Here is a 24,661-nt window from a genome sequence, read left to right on the forward strand (position 1 = left end):
ATATTTCTAGGTTCATAGTGACACTGGACCTGGAGGGTACATGTGCTTTTCTTGTGGTTTTGCTCTGTTCCTCAAACAACAGAAGTATAGCTGTGATGTGTGATGTGCCTTCAAGTAGAGCTCCCTGCAGAGTACCAAGAAAGAAGCACTCTGTGGGCACATTTTTCTCTGTCGTATCTCATTGGAAAGTCATGTGGCAGTTGTAATAGCACTCAGCAGTTAACTCCCCCAAAACCCTCAAGCTCTTGCTGAAAAAATAATCCTTATGGCGTGTGCACCTGAAAGCCTTCTTTACTCAGTTAGATGTTTCAGCACAAATCTAGAAACAGTTACAAGGGGTGAGTGAATGTTTACACTAAACAGTACATAGGAAGCTGCCTTATAACAAGTCAGACTGTTTCCTCCTCTACCTCAGTATTGTTGGCATCCTCTCCAAGGTTTCATACAGGAGACTGCCCAGTCCTACCAACAGACATCAGGGATTGAAACAGGGACAAGTGTATAATCTGCTACAGAGTTACAGTCCCTTTTGCTACTTTTGCTGATGACAGTTTCATTGGTCTGCTATGTAGTAAATTAACAGAAAAATATGTGTTTAGTACAGAAGCTGTGAGGTTTCTGGTGAGTTTTTTTTTACTCCCAGGGTTAAAAAAAAACAAAAAACAACTCCTACAGCCATGCATGTTCTTGGAGTCATGGCAGAACAGCATGTTCCATGATATAACTTTTTATAGTGCAAAGCAGCTGTGGGTGACTTTAGATTGAGCAGAAGTCTGGCATTTCCAGCTGTTTGTCTACTCACCCCCCCCTTCCATTGCTTTTTTCCCTAAGGAGTAAAAAATATAGATCTAAATATATTTACTCCTAGAGGTGAAAAAGCAGCATGATCTTAAGCAAACAAATGTTGGCAAAGAAACAGTTAAAATGCCCCTTTCTACCTTCACTAGCCCACTTGCCCACTGCTGAATCTGAATCCACCAGCAGCTGCTTTATAGTATAAAAGAAAGCCCTTGGATTGGTAGACCAAGCACAGAGCTTATACTTAATGTTCTCGGTCTAAGGTAAAAAGCCAAAATGAAACAGGTATTACAGAATGTTTTGTTCACTTGTACAAAAATGTGCTGAGTAACAAGTTTGGGACATTCACTAACTCATTTATGAGTAATTTACTATAGTTTCATTGTAGTTTTTGAGCCACTTACACAGGAACCAGAACATTGGCACAAACATACTTTTTCCCCTTGAGAAAATTCTATGGTAAGAATATATCCACATCTGTTGAAGACTGAAGAAGTTCATTGTGATGGCGAAGAAGTTAGCATATTAGCTTTTCCATGGTCAGTGAAAACATAAATTTTAGTGTCCACTAATTTTAAGCAGACCATTTGCAACAAAAACTAAATTTAGGAAAGATGTTTAGCTTACTCTGTCATAGCCTACTCGTGGTTCTGCTTCTGTTACAGATTGCTTTCAAATGTTAAAATAAGCCTTATGCGGGAATGAAAGACTGGAAAATTTTGAAACAGGTTTCTCAGACAGCATGAATGCACCCCAAGCCACAGAAAATTCATGTAAGTGGTTGGAGTTGGAAAACTAGCTACCCTCAGGTCACAATACTGACAAAGCAAATTGTAGAGTATCGTTATCTAAAGCCATGCTGTGGAATGTTTGGAAAGACTTTTGGCTTAGACTCCCTTTTGCATAATTCATCATCATTGATTTTCAATGAATGCAAATGAATTATTGTTGCCTAGCACTGGCATTTTTCTGGAACTCTCCCAACAAATTTCATAGTTTTGGAGGTAGAGGACAAAGGCAATTGAGTATTTATAGAGCACCTTTGGTAATCTAGGAGAGGTACTGGACATATTGCTGAATTGGCTTAGAAGCCTATTGAATATTATGCATATGTAAGAAACCTGGCTTTTCAGCTGAGGAAGAACAACATTTGGGTGGATTTTACTTTACTTACAATCAGTGCTATTTTTTTAGAAAAAGAGGTGCCAGAAGTCACCATGTACGTCTCCTTTGTTCTCTTAGAATGTCAATGGCGCTCACCTGAGAGGTACCGGAACTGAGTTCCGGTGAGTTCATACTGGAAAAAAGCCCTGCTTACAATTTTATATGATGTTGACATGGGAAGCTAAACAATGCAGTGAATCCCTGGCTTTTGTTAGGAGTTAAGTGAAACAAGGGTTTACACCTCAACAAGCCTCTAGATTGTGATAAAGTGTGACTAGTGTGTACACTTAACATTTTCCATCCATTGCTCTCCTGCTTTCTTGCCAACTTTATTTTTACTTTAAATTGCTCTATGCCAAGTTGTCTGTATGGATTCTTAATTACAGTGTTACATTATTTGTGCTTTCCACTCTCCTTGGAACCAAACAAGTCAACACAGATAATAAAAATGCAAATAGAGCTGAGCAAAAATGTTTATGTATGGGAAGCGGGGGTTTTGTTGTTAAAATCTTCATTAGCATCAGAAGGGTCCCACATTTCCATAATTTGGGGGTAGTGGTTTTGAAAGAGCTGCAAGAGTTCAGTTATTAGAATGATCCCTGATTGGCTACAATTACCCATGTGATCTGTATCAGACAGTTTTCACCAATCTGATGCACTCAATATGCTTTGGACTACAACTTCCATAAGCTGCAACCAGCATGGCCAATGGACAGAGATGCGGGAGTTGTGACCAAAACATCTAGAAGGTCCCAGGTTTGGGAAGGATGTTACAGAAAGTAAATGTGCTTTATTTGTTGTTGTGACATCATAATATCCAGTATGGTAATATGACTCTATGGATCACTGACTCAAATGGCACAAGTGCAGATGATATGAAAGGGAGTGGCAGTGGCTTTGAAGAGTTGTGAAAGGGCACAAACTAATTAGGGGTTTTCAGGATCTGTTTGGCCCTCCATGACTACTTTTGTAAAAAGCTGTAAAAGAATATTGAAAAGTGAGCAAAATATAGAGAGTGTTCTATGAGCCCCTAGTTCTGAGAAAACATTAATTCATTTTTCTCAGACATAATAGTGTAGGAATAGCTATAATTAACAAAATATGGTTGTCTTGGGCTGTATTATATGATCTCTGTTTATTTAAGCCTCAATATATCCTTCATGCCTTTTATAAAATAATCTGTTTAAACTCAGACCAACTTTCAACTCTGATTATGTTTAATTCTATTCAGATGTTAATGTACTAAAGGTCATTTATTTGAAATTGATAAAAAACACACTGGATTAATAACTAGTTTTTTATAACATTTCTGCATCATTTTTTCTAGTCTTTTGCATGCAGACAGATGAATAGTTACATTAGTCTGGAAGGCTTGGCATGGAATGGTGGGATCTTCATTCTATTCTTTCTTTGTTCTAAATTAAGGCCTGTAATCTAAATATAGAGCAGTTTTGCAGCAAGTTAGTTATACCCAACCACCCTAGTGCAGCTACTTCCTCTGAAATAAAGAGGCACGTAGTTGCTTAAATCTCTGCTTCCACCAACCACAATTCTAAAAAATTAAGATTAAAGCAATAATTGTTTCTCACCCCTTAATGGCAAACAAATTTATTAGCAACTAGTCCTCTATAAAGGCAACTAGTATTTTTCTGAATGTCGCAGTGCATTCTTTACATATTAAATGTGTCCTATGGAAAGCAAGAGTTATGAGAGAACAAACCTAAAATAAACGTTGAAACATGTTACTAGAGCTGCATTTGCACAGACATGAGCTGTTTTTAACAAATTGTTCCCATATGTTTACCAAATACAGAGTAGTCAACAATTACAACACAAATTCATCATTTTTTACTTTGGCTATATTATTTAGAGAAACATTGTGCAATGGTGATGTGTAACCCACCCAAACCCCCTTTCCAGAAAAAGGAAGGCTGTGTAACACCACCCAGGACACATTGTCTCTGAACAGACAAATATCCAGGGCACCAACCTACATTTGAAGGCAATAGTCCAAAATAGTTTGAATCATTAGTAATCCATGAAAGAATGAAACATAATTTTAAAAATAGGCTTTATTTTAAGATATCTGTTTATGATAAATTGACAAGAGGCAGACTTATTATTCCCCAGATATTGAAAGTGATATCACTTTTAAGAGCTTTACTTGAGCAATGAAATCAAATAACCTATTTTTAAACTTGGTTTCAGTTAAAATCATGCCTAGAGGGAGAATCCCATTTTCCAGAATTTTTTCAGCTGCAGTCAACCATATGGGTCCGTCTGAAAAATAATAAATTGTCCAGAATTACTAACCCTATTGTGGGTCATGTTGACTAGAGGTGTGTAAGTGGGGTGAAACTGCCACCATTCATATGGAAACCTTCAGGCCTACATTGGAACTACAGCCATCAGGACTGGCTTACAACTATAACTTCTCTCACTAGGTTCAGTTTGTATTTTTTACTGGTCTGTCAAGATCACCATAATTAAAGGCCTGAGTTCCTTTTGAATTCAGACTGGGCTGTGGAGCTGCAAGCAGCTTATTACAAAAGTTGAAAGTCAGGATGGATAGTTCAGTCGGTTAAAGCGTGGTGCTGATGATGCCAAGGTTGCAGATTTGGTCCCCATATGGGATAGCTGCATATTCCTGCATTGCAGGGGGGTTGGACTAGATGATCCTTAGGGTCTCTTCCAACTCTAAATTTTATTATTCTAAGTCTACTAAGATCAACAAATATACATCTGAACAAAAAAATGTTAACATATGGTATCATTTACATCTAGTAATGTTAACTAAAATTTAAAAATAGCTGGCATAGTTCCATGGACAGTTATTTTCTGCATCTAGATTAGGAGCAGACTGCTGAAAGACAAAGGACCACTTTGAACATTACATGGCAAGTGTATATATTGCAGACCTAACAGTGTTTCTTGGCAAATTCATAATGCATAAACAACAGATAAGTGTCTGTAAAACACTCATGTACACACTTGAGGAAACCACAGCAAAGTCAGCTAAAAATAACCAAGTATCTATTCCTGAACTTGCAGCTATAATTTGAATTTGATGTGTTGCTGTCTGAACAACCCAGAGCAGATGCAGTTGCTCCCTGATATATTAATTCTGTGAACTTCTGGAAAGTTCACAAATCTTGTTCCTCTGGGGTCCTTTGGCAAGAAGGGCAGGTTAACATTTTAATTAACAAATGCTTATGAAGCTGGGACGCAGGTGGCGCTGTGGGTTAAAGCCTCAGCGCCTAGGACTTGCCGATCGAAAGGTCGGCGGTTCGAATCCCTGCGGCGGGGTGCGCTCCCGCTGCTCGGTCCCAGCGCCTGCCAACCTAGCAGTTCGAAAGCACCTCCGGGTGCAAGTAGATAAATAGGGACCACTTACCAGCGGGAAGGTAAACGGCGTTTCCGTGTGCGGCTCTGGCTCGCCAGAGCAGCGATGTCATGCTGGCCACGTGACCCGGAAGTGTCTCCGGACAGCACTGGCCCCTGGCCTCTTAAGTGAGATGGGCGCACAACCCCAGAGTCTGTCAAGACTGGCCCGTACGGGCAGGGGTACCTTTACCTTTACCTTTACTTTATGAAGCTAGTTCTCATTATTTATTTGCTGAGCCTTTTCTTTGAATATTATAAACAGTTTATTTTTATTTATTTTACTATGTACTGTAGTAACGTGCTGCTTGGGCCAATATCTCCCTAAATAAACTGTGAACCATAGGATTCAGAGCTGTCCATCTCACTTCTAAATATACTTAGTGGCCTAGGTGTTTTGGCCTGAGAAAGCAAGTGATTTAGAGGAGGAAAGGAGAGTTGGAACTGAACACATATGTACACACACAAAACAAATGTAGCAGTAATTTTACAAGTCTGAAATAATTACAAGTTTAACTTTTAATTTCTTGCCGCAAAAGAGGATGATAATCTCTGTTTGAATGCCCACAGTTCATGATTACTGGAATTCGCAACTTCAGTACTGGACTATTGCAAATATTCAGTACTTTTTAAAGTAGTAATTTTAATTTATATGTACAGAATAAACAGCTATCTTAAATTTTGAAGTTCAAAGCATAAGTGTCTGTGGCAGTAGTGTTAGCTGTATAATGAACTTTGAAAATTTAACTTGATAGTTTTCAAAGCAGTTGCTTTCTCTGAGTGAGTTCACACTCAGCCAATATGCCATACATTTTTGTGGCACACAGGCTTAGAGTACACATGGCATCTGAGAGTCTGTGTGACATTTGGTAGTGCTGCATCACCCATCTGCTTTTGCTCTATCAAAGGTTTCATGATGTTATGACCACAACAACTAGAATATTACACTTGATATGTCTGAAGGCCACCCCAGATCATGTTTATTACAGGATGTCAACCTACCAGTGACCTATTAGATATGAATTGCCAAGCAACCTTCAGCAACTTGAAGGCTTGATTATTCTGAAAAACAGTTACAAAGAATGCAAATAAAAAGAACATCCAGAATGGGCAAATGCAAACACTGATGAAGTGCTGTATCTATCAGGACCTCTCCTTTTTCTAAAAGTGCTTTACTTTTCATACAATGGTACCTCGGGTTACAGACACTTCAGGTTACAAACTCCGCTAACCCATAAATAGTACCTCAGGTTAAGAACTTTGCTTCAGGATGAGAGCAGAAATTGCAGTGTGGCGGCAGCAGGAGGCCCCATCAGTTAAAGTGGTGCTTCAGGTTAAGAACAGTTTCAGGTTAGGAACAGACCTCCAGAACGAATTAAGTTCTTAACCTGAGGTACCACTGTATAGTGGTGGAAGCTACAAACAATTGTTTATACACATAGCCTTTGAAACACGCATGGGCGATCTCCCCCCCCCCCCACATGCTCCTTTGAACATAGCAACTGGCAGTTGTACACACCTTTCACAATACCATCATCTAGAGTCAATGTTGTCTGTTTGCACAGGTGGACATGCTCTCAAACTAATATTTGATGCACACTAATTGCATCAAAAGCTGTAGAGAGATCCAATGGAACTAATGGGTGCACTTCTCATGTTCAGTTCACCCACCAAGGCAATTAAAACAATTACTGTTCCATAACCAGGCCTAAAACCAGATTAAAATGGCTCTAGGATCTTGAAGCTGAGCTGTCACCCCATACTTTGACCCATAAACATATACCGTATTGGCCCGAATATAAGCCGCACTTCCCCCCACCACCCAAATTCCAACTGTGAAAAGTTAAAGTGTGGCTTATATTTGCGAGCTTACAAAAATAATCCAATATGCAGCCAGGAGCACGGGGCAAACAGTACCAGGAGCGTTGCAAAGTGGTGCCCGCCCCACGCATAGTCCCCCATCCTCTCCCCCAAGGCCAGAAAAGGAGAGAGCGAGGAAGGGGAAAGGCTGCCGGCAACATAACATGGATCCCCCCGCCCATTTACACAGCTAGGAGTGCAGGCCAAACAACACCAGGAGCGCGGTGAAGTGGTGCCTGCCCTGCACGTAGTCCCCCATTCTCTCCCCCAAGGCCAGGACGGAAGAAAGTGAGGAAGGGAGCAGCTTATATTCGGGTCTTGTCTTTTTTTCTCCCCACCCCCCAACTTTTAAATGTGTGGCTTATATTCAGGTGCGGCCTATAATCGGGCCAATATGGTAAGCTATATGCTAATATATTAGCATAGTAATTGCTGGATCACTGGAACATTTCATTCAGTTAACAAATACATATCCATATGCTGTTATACTGTCAGACTTACAGAGTACAGTAATCTTGGACTCTTTTTAGCCATAAAAATGTATAGCAGAGGAAGCAGCTGTCAAAACTTCCCTTCATTGTCCCACATTCTGCTTAGCTTTTCCGTAACTCAACATGCCACCTGGTTGTTCCAGCTCAGTCTTCCACTATCCTCTTACTACTTTGCTGGGAATGTATATAAGATATTTAATAATGATGGTGATGGTATTGTGATCTAATTAGAAATAGGGGATACTTGGTGTAGAGGAAGATAACTGGTTAGAATGCATATCCTAAGCAGAGAAATTATTTGTGTTCTATCAGCCAGTTCTGTGAGACTTGGTTGTAAGTCACTTTCTGTTGCCTTGGGAAAGGTAAAGCTACTAACAAATTTAATAAATAAAGTACATTTTTTTATTTTTTAAAAAAGAGCTGTGGGGATAAATGGGTATGAAAGGTGGGGACACAGAGAAGCTATGTAAAAACTAGTGAATGAAGCCTGAAAGCAATTGTATTTGTATGCTGCTTCTATATCCATCCATGACTCAAAGGGATTTGTGAATGTAAACAGGCCTAAATAGTACCTTGCAGCATTTGTCCTGGGCCTGTTACAACTTTTCATATTTTTAACTTTCTCACATTATTATCTTTAAACTGAAGTTGTGTGTTTATTATTATTATTATTATTATTATTATTATTATTATTATTATTAATACCCCATCCATCTGGCTGGGTTTCCCCAGCCACTCTTGGCAGCTCCCAACAGAATATTAAAAACATGATAAAACATCCAACAGGGCTGCCTTCAGATGTCTTCTAAAAGTCAGTTGTTTATTTCCTTGACATCTGATGGAAGGGTGTTCCACAGGGTGGGCACCACTGCCAAGAAGGTCCTCTGCCTGGTTCCCTGCAACCTCACTTCTCGCAGTGAGGGAACTGCCAGAAGGTCCTCGGAGCTGGACCTCAGTGTCCGGGCTGAACGTTGGGGGTGGAGACGCTCCTTCGGGTTAATAACTTTAACATGTTCTTTCAGAGTAACCTGTTGGCCAAATACTTTTATAGTATTTGCCCTGTTTCTTCCAAAATTTTATATATGTAACTTTACACCAGGCAAAAAGCTATGAGATAGAAAATAATTCCTGCCAACCTAGCAGTTCAAAAACATACCAGTGCAAGTAGATAAATAGGTACCACTGCGGTGGGAAAGTAAACAGCCTTTCCATGTGCTCTGGCACTCATCACAGTGTCCCGTTGCACCAGAAGCAGTTTAGTCATGCTGGCCACATGACCCAGAAAGGTGTCTCTGGACCAACACCGGCTCCCTCGGCCTGAAGCAAGATGAAAGCCGCACCCCAGAATACTCAGAATGCCCACCTCCTTTCTATGTTTACTGTTCTATGCTCACATAAAGTCTGTTTTGCCAATATATAGGTACTGACAGTTCCTGATTTTTAACATTTATCTCCTTTTCATTTAGAGTATCAGGGTTCATACATGTTTGGCCTTTGCTGAGTCCTGAGCAGTGCTGAGTTTCTGGTTTGAACTGAGTATTGTTATTAATAATAATAATAATAACCTGACATTCAGAAGACATCTTAAGGCAGCCCTGTTCAGGGAAGTTTTTAACGTGTGATATTTTAGTGTATTTTTGGTTTCTATGGAAGCCGCCCAGAGTGGCTGGGGAGGCCCAGCCAGATGGGCGGGATATAAATAAATTATTATTATTATTATTATTATTATTATTATTATTAATGCTGAATTCAGTAAATCTAGAGAGTAATTAAATTTTTTTTGTATTATATTAAGCACCCAAAATAAACAATGAACTAATATCATTTGAGTTTGTTTCTACTTCCTAAAATTACTGTCAGTTTACTAGGCAGATGTACCAGTTTTCTTGGAATAATATTTCAAAATGTCTCTTCCACTTTAAACTGTCTCTTAATTAAGCCTGTTTCCCATTCCTATTAAGATGTTGCATTATAAAACTTTTACAACTTCTGTACTGGGCTGTGCCAACCACCATAATCTTTCAGAAAAGCCTTCTCGAAGTTGTTGACCCATTTCTGTGGATTAGTCTCACTAGGTTACAGATTATTTCTTTTGCTAAGCTTTTAATTATAACCTATTCTAAGAGCCTGGAACCTGTTGCATCATATTGGTTAGAGAATTTATTGATCTTGGTAAATACCCTAATCCAGTGTCTATAATTGCTCATTTTATTTAAGCATCTTACAGTCGATGTTTTTAGACTTCTGAAACATTGTACCATGGAATAATATTGTAATAGTTTGAACAATGAACTATGCACTTTTGTGTGCATGCGTGTCTCTTAAATCATTTTCTTACAAAGAACAACAGGAAGCAGGCTGATTGATTGCATTTTTTAAAAGTAGGAAGTCAGATATTTTAGTGCAAATTACATATCATTTCAAATACTTGAAAACAGTGAAGGTCAGTCAGGAAACCTCTGTTCAAAAATTTCCAGCATATGGATAATGTTCAACAGGATGTATGCTTGACTATGGAATCTTAATCTGTAATAATCAACATGAGAAAGATTGTTGATATGTTTTTGTGTTGTCTAGTCTGTTTGTGCCCTGGCTAGTCAGTGTCACGGATGTACCTTGAAGTTCAAGGTTACCAACAAATATAGTTCTGCCTTCCAGCACCAGGAAGCAACACTGATCTGTCTTCAGAAGTTGCTGTTGCAATAAGTTATCATTCAGGAGCTGAAAAGGACCTTTTGCTTATTTATTTCATTGACCTGTTTAAGGAAGGAAGAGAAGTAAACAGTTATTACATTTAGCTCTTAGGACTTACAATAGCAGATGTAGGCTCCTTTAAAAATGCAGAATATTTGAATATATTCTGTAGCTCAGTTTACAGGACAATCCTATACATGTTTACTTGGAAGAAAGCCCCTTTGGATTTAGTAGGGCTTATACCCGGGTAGATGAGTATAGGATTGCAGTCATCAGCTCCCATGTGTTTTTTGTTTTGCAGACATCAAGAGCTTAGAAAACTGTTTTTCTAAAGCCTACCTTTATAGGCCCCTCAGGCATATGTAGACTCTTACTCTCAAAATATACACCTCTAAATAAAAATACACCCAATTACATTTATTTTATTTAATAAAGTGTCTATACTGTTTAATTGACAAAATATAAAGTTGTTTATATTCATGATTTTAATTAAATCAGTTGTGGCTTAAATTTTAATAAAATGCATTTATAAGGTTTTTTTTTTATAAATATATAAAAAAATCTGAAGCTTATCTGTTTTGTTTGTGTACTGTGGTGGAGAACATCTACTCCCGTGTACTATCAAGTACTATATATGTAAGTAGTAGGAAGTGCCTTGCACTGCCTATAAAGTCAAAGAAACCAGAAAATATTGTGATTTTTATATGGATAGAGTAATTTGTGAGTTTTTGGGCTGCACACAAACACACCAAGTGTGGGTATGCTAATGTTTAATTAGGTTTGGTCTGCTGTCTTGATTCTGCATGATAACTAGCATCCAAATATAGACAAAGAGGGTTCCATCTTGGCAACCGTCATGCCAAATTGAGCAATGATATTTTCAAAGCCAGCTGAATTGCCACTACTTGGAACTGCCACACCCAATTTGGCAAAGTCACCCCACGGTCTAACAGTTCTACTTTTAAAGCAGCAACCAGTTTGGTATTGGGCAGAATACATGTAGGTGTTAGCTGCAGCTGAAGTGGGCATGATTTGTACGACTTGTTGACCAGAGTTGTATATACATGGATATATTTCATCTATAGGGATGCAAAAAGCTGTAAATTTTGGTAATTGTAAAAGTTCTGTCGAAAGCAAAGAAACTCTCAAAATTTGCATGATGCATTTATTTATGTAGAAAATAAAGGAAGTTATACTAGTGATCAGCACACTTTCAGTGTTTTAATACCGTATATGCTTTCTTTTAAAAAAATGTGTAGTGTTGTAGGGATTGTTTGGCTTTCACATACTCTGTCGTCTTTGAACTCTGTAAAATGTTGGCTTCTAAATAGTAACATGTTCAGTGTGTGGTTTTTGTTTTTTTGCAATGTCACCAAGTGATGAAGGCGAAATTGATGAACTCCAGATCTTGTACAGCTGAAACCATATACTCAAGCCCTTCATTAGTTTAAATGAAAAACTTATGGAACATATTTACTAGCTTCCAAGAACAAATTCCTGCAGGTAGAAAAATGCTTACTCACCCCAACTGCAATTTTGAGTTACAGAGGAAGCTACTTGCAGAATGTGATATATCATGAGCCTGCCTTATGAGCTGTAAAACCTCTAGAAAGAAAATTAAGGAATGACTGAATCTGAAAGTTTGTGATTGCCATTGATTCACTTATTTTACTCACATTTAGGGTAGGCTCCTCAGCACTTCTGATACACCTCCACCTGGAGAACTGCAGCCTGTTTGAGAGCCAGATGATTTAGCCATCTAGCTCTACTTGTAAAGAGCAAGAATTTGCCCCAGCTATGGCAGGTTTCGGGGGGGGGGGGAGCCTACTCATTTGGAGGTGGCAGGCCACTAATTTCGGACCAGGATGTAATTAGGGCAAGGGCATGCACCCATCCACTCCGAGTTGTGGATAGGCTTTTTTCTAGGTGAGAGATTGGAGTAACCAGAGTGGGGGGTGCAGAATGTGAGCTAACAGGCTTCCAAGTGAGAAGAGGAATGCTGGGGAGCTGTATCTGTATTGAGAGTACTGAATGCAGCTCACAAATGTATATCCAGTGTGATTGGTTGGTATTTGGTGATTTTGCTACTGTGTACTGCTTTGATTGCTGTATATCATGCCCACCTCTCTCTACCAGAACCATTTTTTTCTGCATAACCTTTGGTTTCTCTGCTCACTTGTAATGGCATTTGCGCTCATTCTTCACTTCCTTTTCTGGTCTTCCCTTCCCTCAATTGTTTCTTCACTGTCTATTTTAGATCATATGTTTCTTGGGTGCAAGGGCCTATCTATGCTGCCCATATAGCTCTTTTAAATTATCTTTGGCACTGATGTGTGGCTAGTATAAACAGAATTATTATAACTATCTATTTATTTAAACATCACCAGAGTGCATTATAATAGAAATAAGATCTGTTGAAGCAATGTATGTCTTCTAATTCAACCCTGTGCATAAGAATGATTTTAAAGGGAAAATGTTGATCTGGGTTAATAGTCTCTTGAGCAGCTAAAGCATTAGAAGTAAACCATTTCTTTCAAACCCTTTCATTTGTCATAATCTTTTGCCATGCATTGCTGTCACGTAATTTAAAAAAACCAAACTTTCCCCCACTGCTTGCTTTTGCTCCTCTCAGTAAAATAGTTTTTGCATACTGCAAGAGAGAAAACAGGGGAAACAACAGGTCAGGGGCTATTTCCTGCATACCAGGGGAGGTGGTGGAGAATGACACCCAAAGTATGCAAGAAACTTGTGGGTTAAAAAAGCACATACTACTTCCCTCAAATCTCCAGAAATCCCATGTTGCCATCATGCTGACAGTCAGTATCAGCTCTAGTAGAGAATGTAGGCAGAGGTCCTCAGCCAGTGAGGACTGACAAGCTGACTCACAAGTCAGCTGCTTTTGTTTAGCCTGTGGTCCCAAGAAGATAGAAGCTGCCCCATGTAAGGCATTTAGCTTTCCTCAAGCCCAGTTGTTTTAGGCTGTGTGAGTGACCGACTGCACAATTTACAGTTTCAATGATGGGGAGTGGGGGAATTCTCTTCATAGAATCATAAGATTGCAGAGTTGGAAAGGACCACGAAGGCCATCTAGTTCAACCCCCTGCAATGCAGGAATCCTGCCCACACCTGTCCCTGGGTCAGCTCAAACCACCAACCTTCTGGTTAACAGCTAAATGCACTGGGATATACACAGGGATGTGCACTGAAGAGCAGAATTTCTCTCTCCAAATTTAGACCCCTTAAAGTTGCAGGCACTGTAGGGGGAGGGTGGAATCTGCAGAAATTGTCTCCCAATAGCAGGAGTATCACATGGGTGAAATTCCTCTCCAGTGATGCTCCTGCCAGTGGGAATAAAGTCTGAATTCCAAGCCATAGCATTGTAGTACTTGTAAGCATTTTAATCTATAAATGGATCCTTAAAAGGTCATTGACACTTAAGACCTAAGCAGGTTATTGCAAGTAATTTTGCAAAAACTAATGTGACGTTAGTACATTAGTTAGTTAGTTATTAAATTTGTATACCACCCCCCATCCGCAGATCTTAGGGCAGCTCACAATATATAAAACCACAAAATATATAGTAAAAATAAGAACAACAAACCAATAATCCCACATAAAATGTCTTCAGAATTCCATCATCGAGGAAGTGTTTCCAAATATGATGGCACCTAACAGCTACCACATGTTGCAAGTTATGCACTTCACTCTCACCGCAACTTGCAGTTTCTAAAAATAAAACAAATCTAGCACATAACGTAGTAGTACATTCTTTAACAGGGCAGGCCCAAAACATTTTGCTGCCTGAGGCAAAGGACAATATGTGTTTCTTCCTCCCCACCCACTCTCCTGTACAGCAGCAGACTGGACTGACAATTGAAACTTACTTCAAGGCTAACAATTGAATAATGTCCTCCTTGTGCAGCTGGCTAGATTAGAGGGTGTATGACATGCATGTAGGACACATAGCTCCAATCTGCAGCAGAGGAGGATGGGTGGGGGGCAGGCTTAGGCAGAATGACTGAGCAAGGTGCCTAAAACAAGCTGCTGCTGGAGATCTTTGCCTCCCTTTTCCAAATAGTAGGGCTGGCCCCAGGGCATTAAAATGTTTAGACATTGCATTGGTATACTGTTTATGTCTGGAATAAGTTATTGTCTGTCTTTTTTTAGTAGCATTTGATTCATTAACTCAATTAATGCGAGAGTTGTTTAGATTTTACAGCCAGCTAATCTTTTACAGTCGCTTGCATAACCTGTGTTGGCTTCTGTTCAGACTTAAAACTTTCAGTTTATACTTTACAGATAACTTCTAGTAGACATTTTCTGTTCTTCCGCTGACAACAACAACCTAATGTATTCAGAGACCCGTTATGTAAAGGTTGATACATTAAGCTTGGTTGATAAGTTAACCACTTGCCTGGCTCCGGAAGCGCAAATACTTGTACAAAATGCCATTTCAGGTCACTATTGAGCACTGTTAGGAAAATAGGATCAAATATCCTGAAAGACATCTAACACAAAATATTCCAACCATAGGGAAATAATCATAGAGGAGCGGGCCAGCCTTAAAATAAAAGAAACAAACAAACAAAACTTGAGTGTCATGGAAAAGAGAAAATCCCCAAGATGCAGCACATTATATTCCTACCACAGATTTTCCTAAAGTGACTCCAAAAATGTTAGTTACTTCATTTTAACTTTTATTTGGCAGTGCATTTCTATCTCCTAAAATTTGTGTGTGTTTTTTTATAAAGGAATTCAAAATGTGCTGAGTCTGTTCTGCGCAGTTCTTACAGAAAATAAGGTCCTCTTTCATTCTGCAAGTTTCCAAAGACTGAGCGATGCCAGTAGAGCACTTGAATCTTTAATGTTTCCTCTCAAATATAGGTAAGCTCTTTTGTGCAACTCGTGGCATTGAGGAACACCAAATCCATATTGGTGTGAGTTTTTCACATGGACTCCCTCTAATTAGATATTAGACATTTTTACAGAAGATTATGTTACTGCATGCAACTCATTCAACTTATTTCCTTTTAATACATTTCAAAGCATTGAGATCTATTCTCATCTAAGAGTTAGCATCAGAACTGAAATTCAGAAATTCAAAATTAGAATCCTAATTGAAAAACGTATTTTCATATATATTGTTCAAAAGAGGTTGGTAGCTGTATCAGGTTATATTCATACATTTTGTTACATGGAAAACAGTAAAATGCATTATATTTTGCAGTCAAAAGCCAAATTAACAACAGTGTTTAAAGAATGTAATACTCAAAATTTCTAAGATTTTGAACTCCAGAAATACAAGCTTATATTAGATTCTCATGTAATCTGGTTTAAAGCCAATGTAGACCGTAGCACATTGGGGAAACTTGGTGTGCTGAAGATGCTTAAACATATTTCAACTTTCACTGATTGTCTCTCTCTGCCTCCCAGTTCCAGGAAGGGTTGGTCTTATTTTAAATCTGTTATTTTAAATCTGTTCAGATCTATCTGAAGTGGACAGACACTACCGTGGTTAGTGTGTTGGTGTTACACTCATACTGTGTTTCCAAAGGGGTAGCTCTGTTAGTCTGCTGCAGCAAAAACAAGAGCCTCATTGCACTCTTGAAGGCTCACAAAATTTATTACAACTTAATCCTTCATGGACTACAGTCCACTTTATCAGATGCAACTTTATCAGATTTTATTATTTGTGCATAACAACATTCATAGCTGGAGTGCCCACAATATGCTTCAGCAGCATCCTAGATTTGTGGCTGTGGGAACACCCAGGGTGATAACTAACTACTTATGAAGGCCATGAACCTCGTCTAGGTACAACTTATTACCATTAACAGATCTTCAGAATTCCTTCTGCTTAAATAAGCATAAATTATTTGCCTAGTTTGTATTGTTAATTTTCACATTAGTAGACTGTACATTATTGAAATAACTTTTATATTCCATAACTGTTTAAAATATATTTACATAGGGTTATCTGTAAAATACAGATTTAACTAGTGAACTGACTATGAACTAGTGAAATGAATACTTGCTGTCTAAATATTGATAATCCAAAAATCAGATTTTTCTATCTGTAACTCATGGATAAATAATATTGTGTTGGGGTGGGAAGTAATTTTTAAATGGTTGAGTCAAGTGATTCTGTAGATAAATGTGCGTTTGCTGCTATAGTGCAAATAGTGTGTGATTTTTTAAAAAAATATTTAAAAGGTGTATATATGGGAAATGGTAAGTATAAGAAAGCTACTTCATGTAATATGTTATGTTCAACAAGTTGCTACAGTTTTTCCCTTCACTTTCCCCCCAGTTATCCATACATTCCAATTCTCCCTGCACAGCTGCTTGAAGTTCTCAGCTCACCCACACCCTTTATTATTGGTGTGCATTCTGTCTTCCGTAACGAGATTCATGAACTTGTGAGTATATTCAACCAAGTTTTATCCCTGCTTACGTTGCCATACAGAGAAATTATTGAGCATAAAATTCAGGTAGATCATCTTCATAATAAAAAGAACTGTAACAAGCAAGTGGATAAAGCAAATTAACGACATAAAACGGTTTTAAATGTATTGTTAGTCATCCCATAAACAAACATAAATGTATTCAAATACAAAATAGAAGAACACAAAAGATGGTTTACTATTTAACATTTATCATCCATTTTTTTAGATAATGCACATATTTATTTGTTGCAGTACAGTGGTACCTCGGGTTACATACGCTTCAGGTTACAGACTCCGCTAACCCAGAAATAGTACCTTGGGTTAAGAACTTTGCTTTAGGATGAGAACAGAAATCGTTCTCCGGTGGCATGGCAGCAGCAGGAGGCCCCATTAGCTAAAGTGGTGCTTCAGATTAAGAACAGTTTCAGGTTAAGAATGGACCTCCGGAATGAATTAAGTACTTAACCCGAGTACATCTTGGTAGATCCTTTCCCTCTTGTGAAATAGACAAAAGGAGATATTAATTCTATGATAAATACTTAACATTTTTAATCTGCTGCCTGTTTTTTTTAAACATGTCTGTCAATAATAATGTTTTAGTTGATCTAATCAATCCATTGAGTACATGCTGCAGTTCTATTCAATATCAACACTTCAACTGTGCCCCTAGTAGTGCACTGTTTATCAGGATACAGGTTTCCATATTTTGCTTCTAATACATCATCAAAACTGTGGTTTGTTACAGGTGGTGTTCTTATTTACTCTAGGTACAGGTCCATGCAGGAGTGAGTTAGTCATGGGTTCAGGTTTCAGCAAAGCAATTTCAGGTTACAATGAGGCAAAGTTAAGCCAAGCCAAGTTCAGGTTCCAACGATGCATGTTCAGACAAAACAAGTTAGCACCCTGGATAGCTCCATGTGCACCTCTGGCTGAAGCATCAGAGGAAGAAGCTCAAATTATGTTGCTTCAACAGCAAGTAAACCCACAGTGAGCCTTCAGTAGAGCTCTAGCTCTATGACTAGCCCCCACCCCACCAGATGAGCAAAGCTTCTTCAATTAAAAGGGCCTAGCCTGCTTTTACAGTCATTGACTTCATTGCAGCAGATTTGGGGGGGGGGGATTTCTGGGTTGGGGTCATTTGAAAGAGTTGCTGGCAAAACAGGCTTCTCTTACACCTGGACCTTCATGGATGTGGGGATGTCTAGGTCTGTTTTCAGTGTAGTTCCCTCTCACCTGCTGATGCTCCTTGTGAATTCATGATCTCATCCCCTGAAATAGGGAGTAAGAACCAGAGGTCACAACACAGTTGTCAAGAGGCATCCCATAAGATTTTTCTGCTGTTTTTTAAAAAATATTTCAATTGTGTTCATATCCATCATGTGAAATTTCATATAACATTTTCATTCATTTGCCATTGTCTTTCAGTTAGATGTAATTATAGCAGATCTGGATGGTGGTACAATTAAAATTCCCGAATGTATTCATCTCTCCCAGCTCCCCGAACCACTACTCCACCAGACTCAAACTGCCCTCTCTTTAGTAAGTATAATTTCCAATATTACCCTTTAATGCATCACTTTTGTTTTCTCAGTTTGTTACTAAATAACATAAAGAGGCAAATCTTTCATACTAATATGCTAGACCAACATAGACCAAGCATAAAAACAAAGCAAGAATCACCAGGAAATTGTAAAGGAAACATTTATTTGTTTTATACCCCTTGTTACATACATCTTCAACTTTGTCTGTCCTGTTTCCCCCTTTACAGACTTAAAAGACCAATAGTTGCTTTATTGTTGAGAGTTGCTTTATTGTTGAGCTATAATTATTTTCTTACTGGACATTGCTTGATATTTTTTTTAGAGTCTTTTTGTCTGTTCAGTCTCATAGGAGGGGGAAGGTAAGGATCTAAATGGGATGCAAGCCTTTGCTGTCAGGCTTAATATGAAATATGTTTGTGGAAGGGTCTATATTAAGAAAAATAAACTTAGGAAAATGTTGCCAACATAGTGCTTCCTTTGAATTTTTGTTCTTTAAAATTGTAGGTTTTACATCCAGATTTGGAAACAGCAGATTATGCATTTCCTCCTCCTCGAACAGCTCTGTCACATTCCAAAATGTTGGTAAGCCCCAGTATTTCTAGCTTTGTAATAAACAGAAAAATAATGCTTTTCCTGAAATGAAGGTTTTCCTTTTACTGTATTCTTCATAAATACTTTATAATTATTACATTTTTTCATCATTTCGTTTTAACATTATTATTTTTACAATTGCTGTTAAATTGAAAGGCACTATCTGACAAGGCAATGTATCCAACCAAGTTCTACTCAGAGTAGACACATTGAAATTAATGGCCATCATACCAATTAATTTCAGTGCGTCTACTCTACATAGGACAAGCATCCTATATCTTTATACTGGTTTATGAGGTTATACAGTACCTCATCAGTGTCCTCTGATGTAAGCCCACATTGTACTTTTTATCGTTGAAATTTAGCACTAATGCAAATTCAGAATACCACTTACACACAATACTGCATTTTTAATGGAAAACTAATAAGAATCAAAGAGTGATAGAGTCGGAAGGGACTCTGAGAGCCATCTAGCCCAACCCCCTGCAATGCAGGAATCTCAACATGCAGATTTGTGCTCTTCTTCTTCTTCCTGAGTTGATTACTGATGATAGATCCTTCTGGCAGCCAAACTGCTGCTCATACAGATAATCCTTCTGGCAGCCAAACTGCTGCTCATACAGGACTTCCCACCTGCTTGGGCACCACTTACTTTCTTGATGTGCAAAGGGATGAATCAGGAGAATCAGAGAACAAGACAGAGCTCAGGAGACTGATTGGAATCATCATGTTTCCTTATCCTTAAATGTCAGGTAGATTTAATACCTCAGAAGGTATGAGTAACAAAGCCCAGGCATTGTTAGTATTACTCTTTGTGATGCCATCCATTCTGGCAAGAAGCTGTCCAGAAGTAGAAATAGGTTAAATTCTGGTTTAGGCTAAGCTTGGAACATTTTTATTCCTAACTGAAAGGTAAATCTTTCACCTTTCAAGACCTAATGAAAGATCTTTCTAAAATGTACTTTAGATGTTAAACTTCACTACAAAGATGTCACACTCTGACTGTTGTTTTTTATTGGGCCATTGGAGTTCATATGAAAGGATTTTATACTTTTACACTTGACCATACCAGTTGCGCCTCTTGGTATGTTACGCCTAAAGACAGAGGAAGCATTTTTCTGTTAGTTTGTGTTTAATAGGAGATATTTGCACTCAACTTGCTTGTCTTTTCACAGGATAAAGAAGTGCGAGGTGTCTTTCTTAGGTTATTTGCACAGCTTTTCCAAGGATATAGATCTTGTCTTCAGCTAATCAGGATTCATTCAGAACCTGTCATAAACTTTCACAAGGTAAAAGCAAAGCTAAGTTATCAGCTTCTAGATGATCATGCTTTTTGTTTTTTTTTTTGTTTTTAAGAGGTTAAAAAAGTCTTAGAATTATTAGTGCAGCAGTTGTCTTGCATAGGTCAGTGATGTGGTTTGATACTCCACTGTAGATTAGTTTGCTGAATCCTGATATGTTTTTTCTGCATGCCAATGATAATTACAATGATACTTTAGCCTACAGATAGCAGTTAAACTAAAAAATGAAATGGTGATCACTTTGTCTACCCCTTTGCTCTTTAAAGCAACAGTTGTACACTCATTAACCTCCAACACATTAACATGCACCATCCAGTTGATAACAATGTGCAACTAGCAGAGATTAGGAGTGAATAATGTGTATCATATTAAATGTTAATTCACAATTCAGTGAATAGTTTTGTAAAATAATCCAGATGGCTCCAGCAAGTGAGCCAAAATAAGGAAGAATAAACAAGCTAGCATTTCCTAGCCTACTTGACCATTGGGGGGGATTTTTTTTGACCTCAACCGGACATTGAGCATGAAGCAAAACTCATCTGCCAAGTTGTTTTTCCAACAGACTTTCCCCCTGACCTTCTATAGCACAAGTCTGCCCCACCCACATTCCATCTTTACTTGTCCTATTGCATGCTCCAATGCCCTAGAAGAAGGGGAAGGGGCCATCATATTAGGTGGTTCAAAAAACCCCTCAAATAGTACCAAGATTGAAAACGCTCATGTTTGTATCGTCACCTAATTTTGCTTTAGTACTAGTTAGTTGTTGTTTTTTACCCCATAGCTGTTAAATGCATTTAATATGTAACTTTTATATCTTACCTTGCATAATTTTGTTTGCTGAAAGAAAACAGAGTTCTGAATGCATTCCAAACATATTTGGAATGAGAATGTGTGTGTTGATGGAAAATTTTCTGTTTACAGTAACCTTGATGCTATGCAAGTTCACTGTTTAGTTTTATAAAAAGCATTAGGCACTCATTCTTTGCTTTTGTATCTTACTTTCTATTGCAACCATCTTTTTGTGTTTGCTTGTTTTGACTCTTTAGTACAATGATATGAAAAAATGTGTTTACATGGTTAACATTTACTTGTTTCCGCAGGCAGCCTTCTTGGGCCAGAGAGGCTTGATTGAGAATGATTTTCTTACCAAAATCCTGAATGGAATGGCATTTGCTGGTTTTGTGTCAGAGAGAGGTCCTCCTTACAGATCCTGTGATCTCTTTGATGAGGTAGAAACATTTTAAAAGAAATATGAAAGTGAGAGAAAATATTCATACTTAAATTTCTGTAACAATTTTTTCTGTCATAAAAATAATGCTTTTGTCACATTATTTGTGTATTACATTTATACCCCACCTTTCCTCCAATGAAGAAAATGGCATACATGGTTCTCCCCTCCCCCTCCATTTTCTTATCCCCATGGCAATTCTGTCAGGTAGGCTGGGCAGTGACTAGCCCAAGGTTCATGGCTGTGTGTGGATTTGAACCCTAGTCTCCCATGTTCCAGTGCTCTAACCACTACACCACACTAGTTCCCCATTATGAAATATATCATTGTGAAAAATTATGCAATGAATTACCTCTGAAGCACTCCTTTTGTGTAGTCATTACATTTTTTCCTGCAAATAATTTCACTGGAAATGATTTTTTCTGCTGAATGCATTTGTTTTTTTAAGAAAATGATTTTAAGTTCTTAAAAAAGGTGTGGAACCAATGGGAATATTCCCAGGCATAATGAATGCATGAGAACATATTGCAAGTTCTGTTGTAATAAATAAAAAGTGACTACTGCATGTTACAGACAGTTTAGAATCTTTAAAAATTGCAATGGCAATATTATAAGATAGTTTTACATACTCCTACAAATCTTTCTGTATGACATTTATGAGAGTTTGTTAATGCAGAGAAGAAATGGGAATAGGCAAATGTTGCTTTTAAAATAAAACAGTTGGGTTTTCATAACTAGCATGACTAGTGAAATTTAATGAATAATAATAATAATAATATTGCTTAGCATATTAAATGTGCTATATAAATTGACAGTTGTCAATATTATTTTAAAGAACTATACTACCAGATTAGAAATGGTTTATCAAATATAATATCCTACTTCTGGAGTCTGTTTCCGCAAAAGTGAAGTTAGAGATGTTGCATGATGTTCGCAATATGATGGGACAGACTTGTCTTTTCATTAGAGGAGTGTTGGTTTCAAATTCATGACTGGGCAATAAACCAGCATATATGAATCCTGGGAAACGCGGGTGCATGCAGAAGGTGTTTCAGTGGACAACAATAAAAGTACCATATAATGTAACATACAAGTCCTTTCTTGGATTGAAGAGTGCCATGTCAAACTCAAAGTCTGGTTCATGAATGTCCAAAATGGACGACTCAGACTGACCAAGCCTCTATTTGTGCAGACTAGTGGGGCTCAGCCAGTCATCTGCCAGCAGCAGCTTCTGGTTTGGGGTCCTTGGCAGCAGGACTGTTTCTCAGAGTCTTCATTATACTAAACTTTATTTTAGATCCTGAAAAGAGTTACTTTACTCTCCAGAAAATAGTTAATTTTTTTCAACTAAAACCTTTTTTCCCTTTAAGTTGGTAGCATTTGAAGTAGAGAGAATTAAATCTGAGGAAAGCAATTCATCAAAAATGTTAAAGCATGTCAGAGAACTTGCAGACCAGCTGTTCAAAAATGTAAGTACAAAGCATTCACATATTATAATGCCACTGAATAATGTTTCACTTCAAATTATTGAAGCTGTAGAAATTTAAATAGGAATCATTGAAGCAGTGGAAATTTAAATAGAATTAGCCTTGAATGTATGTTGAAGCTATACATATAGTTACCGTATTTTTCGCTCTATAGGGCGCACCTGACCATAGGGCGCACCTAGTTTTCAGGGGGGGAAATCAAGGAAAAAATATGATCCCCCCCCCAACTCTGGGAGCAGCGGACAGGCTGCACGCAGCCTGTGCACTTCTCCCAGACCTCCCTGCTATTGCGGGAGGTGGGGGAATTCCCCCATCTCCCGCAAAAGCCCACAGGAGGGAGAAGGGACTGACTCGGCCAGTCAGTCCCTTCTCCCTCCTTGGGGAAAAGCCCCCAAGAGCGGCACACTCTTTAAAGGCTGCGCGGCTCCTGCGGGCTTTTTTACAAGGTGGGGGAATTCCCCCACCTCGTAGAAAAGCCTGCAGAAGCCCACAGCCTTTAAAGAGCGTGCGGCTTTTGTGTGCTTTTGCAGGAGGTGGGGGAATTTCCCCATCTCCCGCAAAAGCCCACAGGAGCCGCACACCCTTTAAAGAGCGTGCGGCTCCTGCGGGCTTTTTGACCGAGCTTGTGGGGCTGGCAGTGGGGGGAAGCGCTGCTTTCCCCCACCGCCAGCCTCCACACCAGGTCCGGGAGCAGCGTGAAGGCGTCACGCACCTTCCTGCTGCCCCCTGAGCCTCTTGGGCTGGCAGTGGGGGGAAGCGCTGCTTTCCTCCACCGCCAGCCTCCACACCAGGTCCGGGAGCAGCGTGAAGGCGTCACACACCTTCCTGCTGCCCCCTGAGCCTCTTGGGCTGGCAGTGGGGGGAAGTGCTGCTTTCCTCCACCGCCAGCCTCCACACCAGGTCCGGGAGCAGCGTGAAGGCGTCACACACCTTCCTGCTGCCCCCTGAGCCTCTTGGGCTGGCAGTGGGGGGAAGCGCTGCTTTCCTCCACCGCCAGCCTCCACAACAGGTCCGGGAGCAGCGCGAAGGCGTCATGCACCTTCCTGCTGCCCCCTGAGCCTCTTGGGCTGGCGGTGGGGGGAAGTGCTGCTTTCCTCCACCGCCAGCCTCAAAGACCAGACTCTCCTGGCTTCAGCGAAAGCAACGCGAAGCCTCCGGAGCGCAGGCTTTGGAGGCTTCGCATTGCTATCGCTGAAGCCAGGGAGCCTGCATTCACTCCATAGGACGCACACACATTTCCCCTTCATTTTTGGAGGGGGAAAAGTGTGTCCTATAGAGCGAAAAATATGGTACTTGTTTGTATAACTTAACTGCAATGATTATTGCATTTGGAGACCCATTTACACTGAATCTAACTCAAGGTATCTTTTCTTAATATTAGTTGAAATATGCCACTTACTTTTAAATTGTGTCAGATATGCAACAACCAAAACCATGCCCAGAAATTGGAGCCATATAGATAAAGTAAGATGAAACTAGTCCCCTTACTTGTGTATGTGTGGCTTCTACTTTCTTGCTTGGAACAATAGTTTCTGCTTGACTTTACTAACCAGAGCCAATGCCATTTTTGAGCAACCCTAGAACTACTTCAATACTGAAAGTATGACAGTTATTGTTGTTCTGTGTGTCAATGGAGCAGATGTATTGTGATCTGTAGGATATCATTATTGTTACATTTA

General features: G+C 39.1%; 1 protein-coding gene across 3 annotated transcripts in view; it reads left to right on the forward strand.

The window, feature by feature from the left end:
• Positions 1–24,661, forward strand: part of SBF2 (SET binding factor 2) — a 238,717-nt gene that overhangs the window by 130,217 nt on the left and 83,839 nt on the right. For 2 of the 3 annotated variants that reach the window (XM_083724282.1, XM_083724283.1), the window contains 7 exons: positions 15,140–15,272; positions 16,699–16,807; positions 18,260–18,373; positions 18,880–18,957; positions 20,142–20,255; positions 21,368–21,496; positions 22,866–22,964. In XM_083724282.1, the coding sequence (XP_083580408.1) occupies positions 15,140–15,272; positions 16,699–16,807; positions 18,260–18,373; positions 18,880–18,957; positions 20,142–20,255; positions 21,368–21,496; positions 22,866–22,964 (776 nt within the window). Of the gene's footprint in view, positions 1–1,463; positions 1,572–15,139; positions 15,273–16,698; positions 16,808–18,259; positions 18,374–18,879; positions 18,958–20,141; positions 20,256–21,367; positions 21,497–22,865; positions 22,965–24,661 lie in introns of those variants that run through there. The other variant, XM_083724284.1, reaches the window with a different exon arrangement.

Source organism: Podarcis gaigeae (assembly GCF_964106915.1).
Source record: "Podarcis gaigeae genome assembly, chromosome: 1".
NCBI classification, from domain to species: Eukaryota; Metazoa; Chordata; class Lepidosauria; order Squamata; family Lacertidae; genus Podarcis; species Podarcis gaigeae.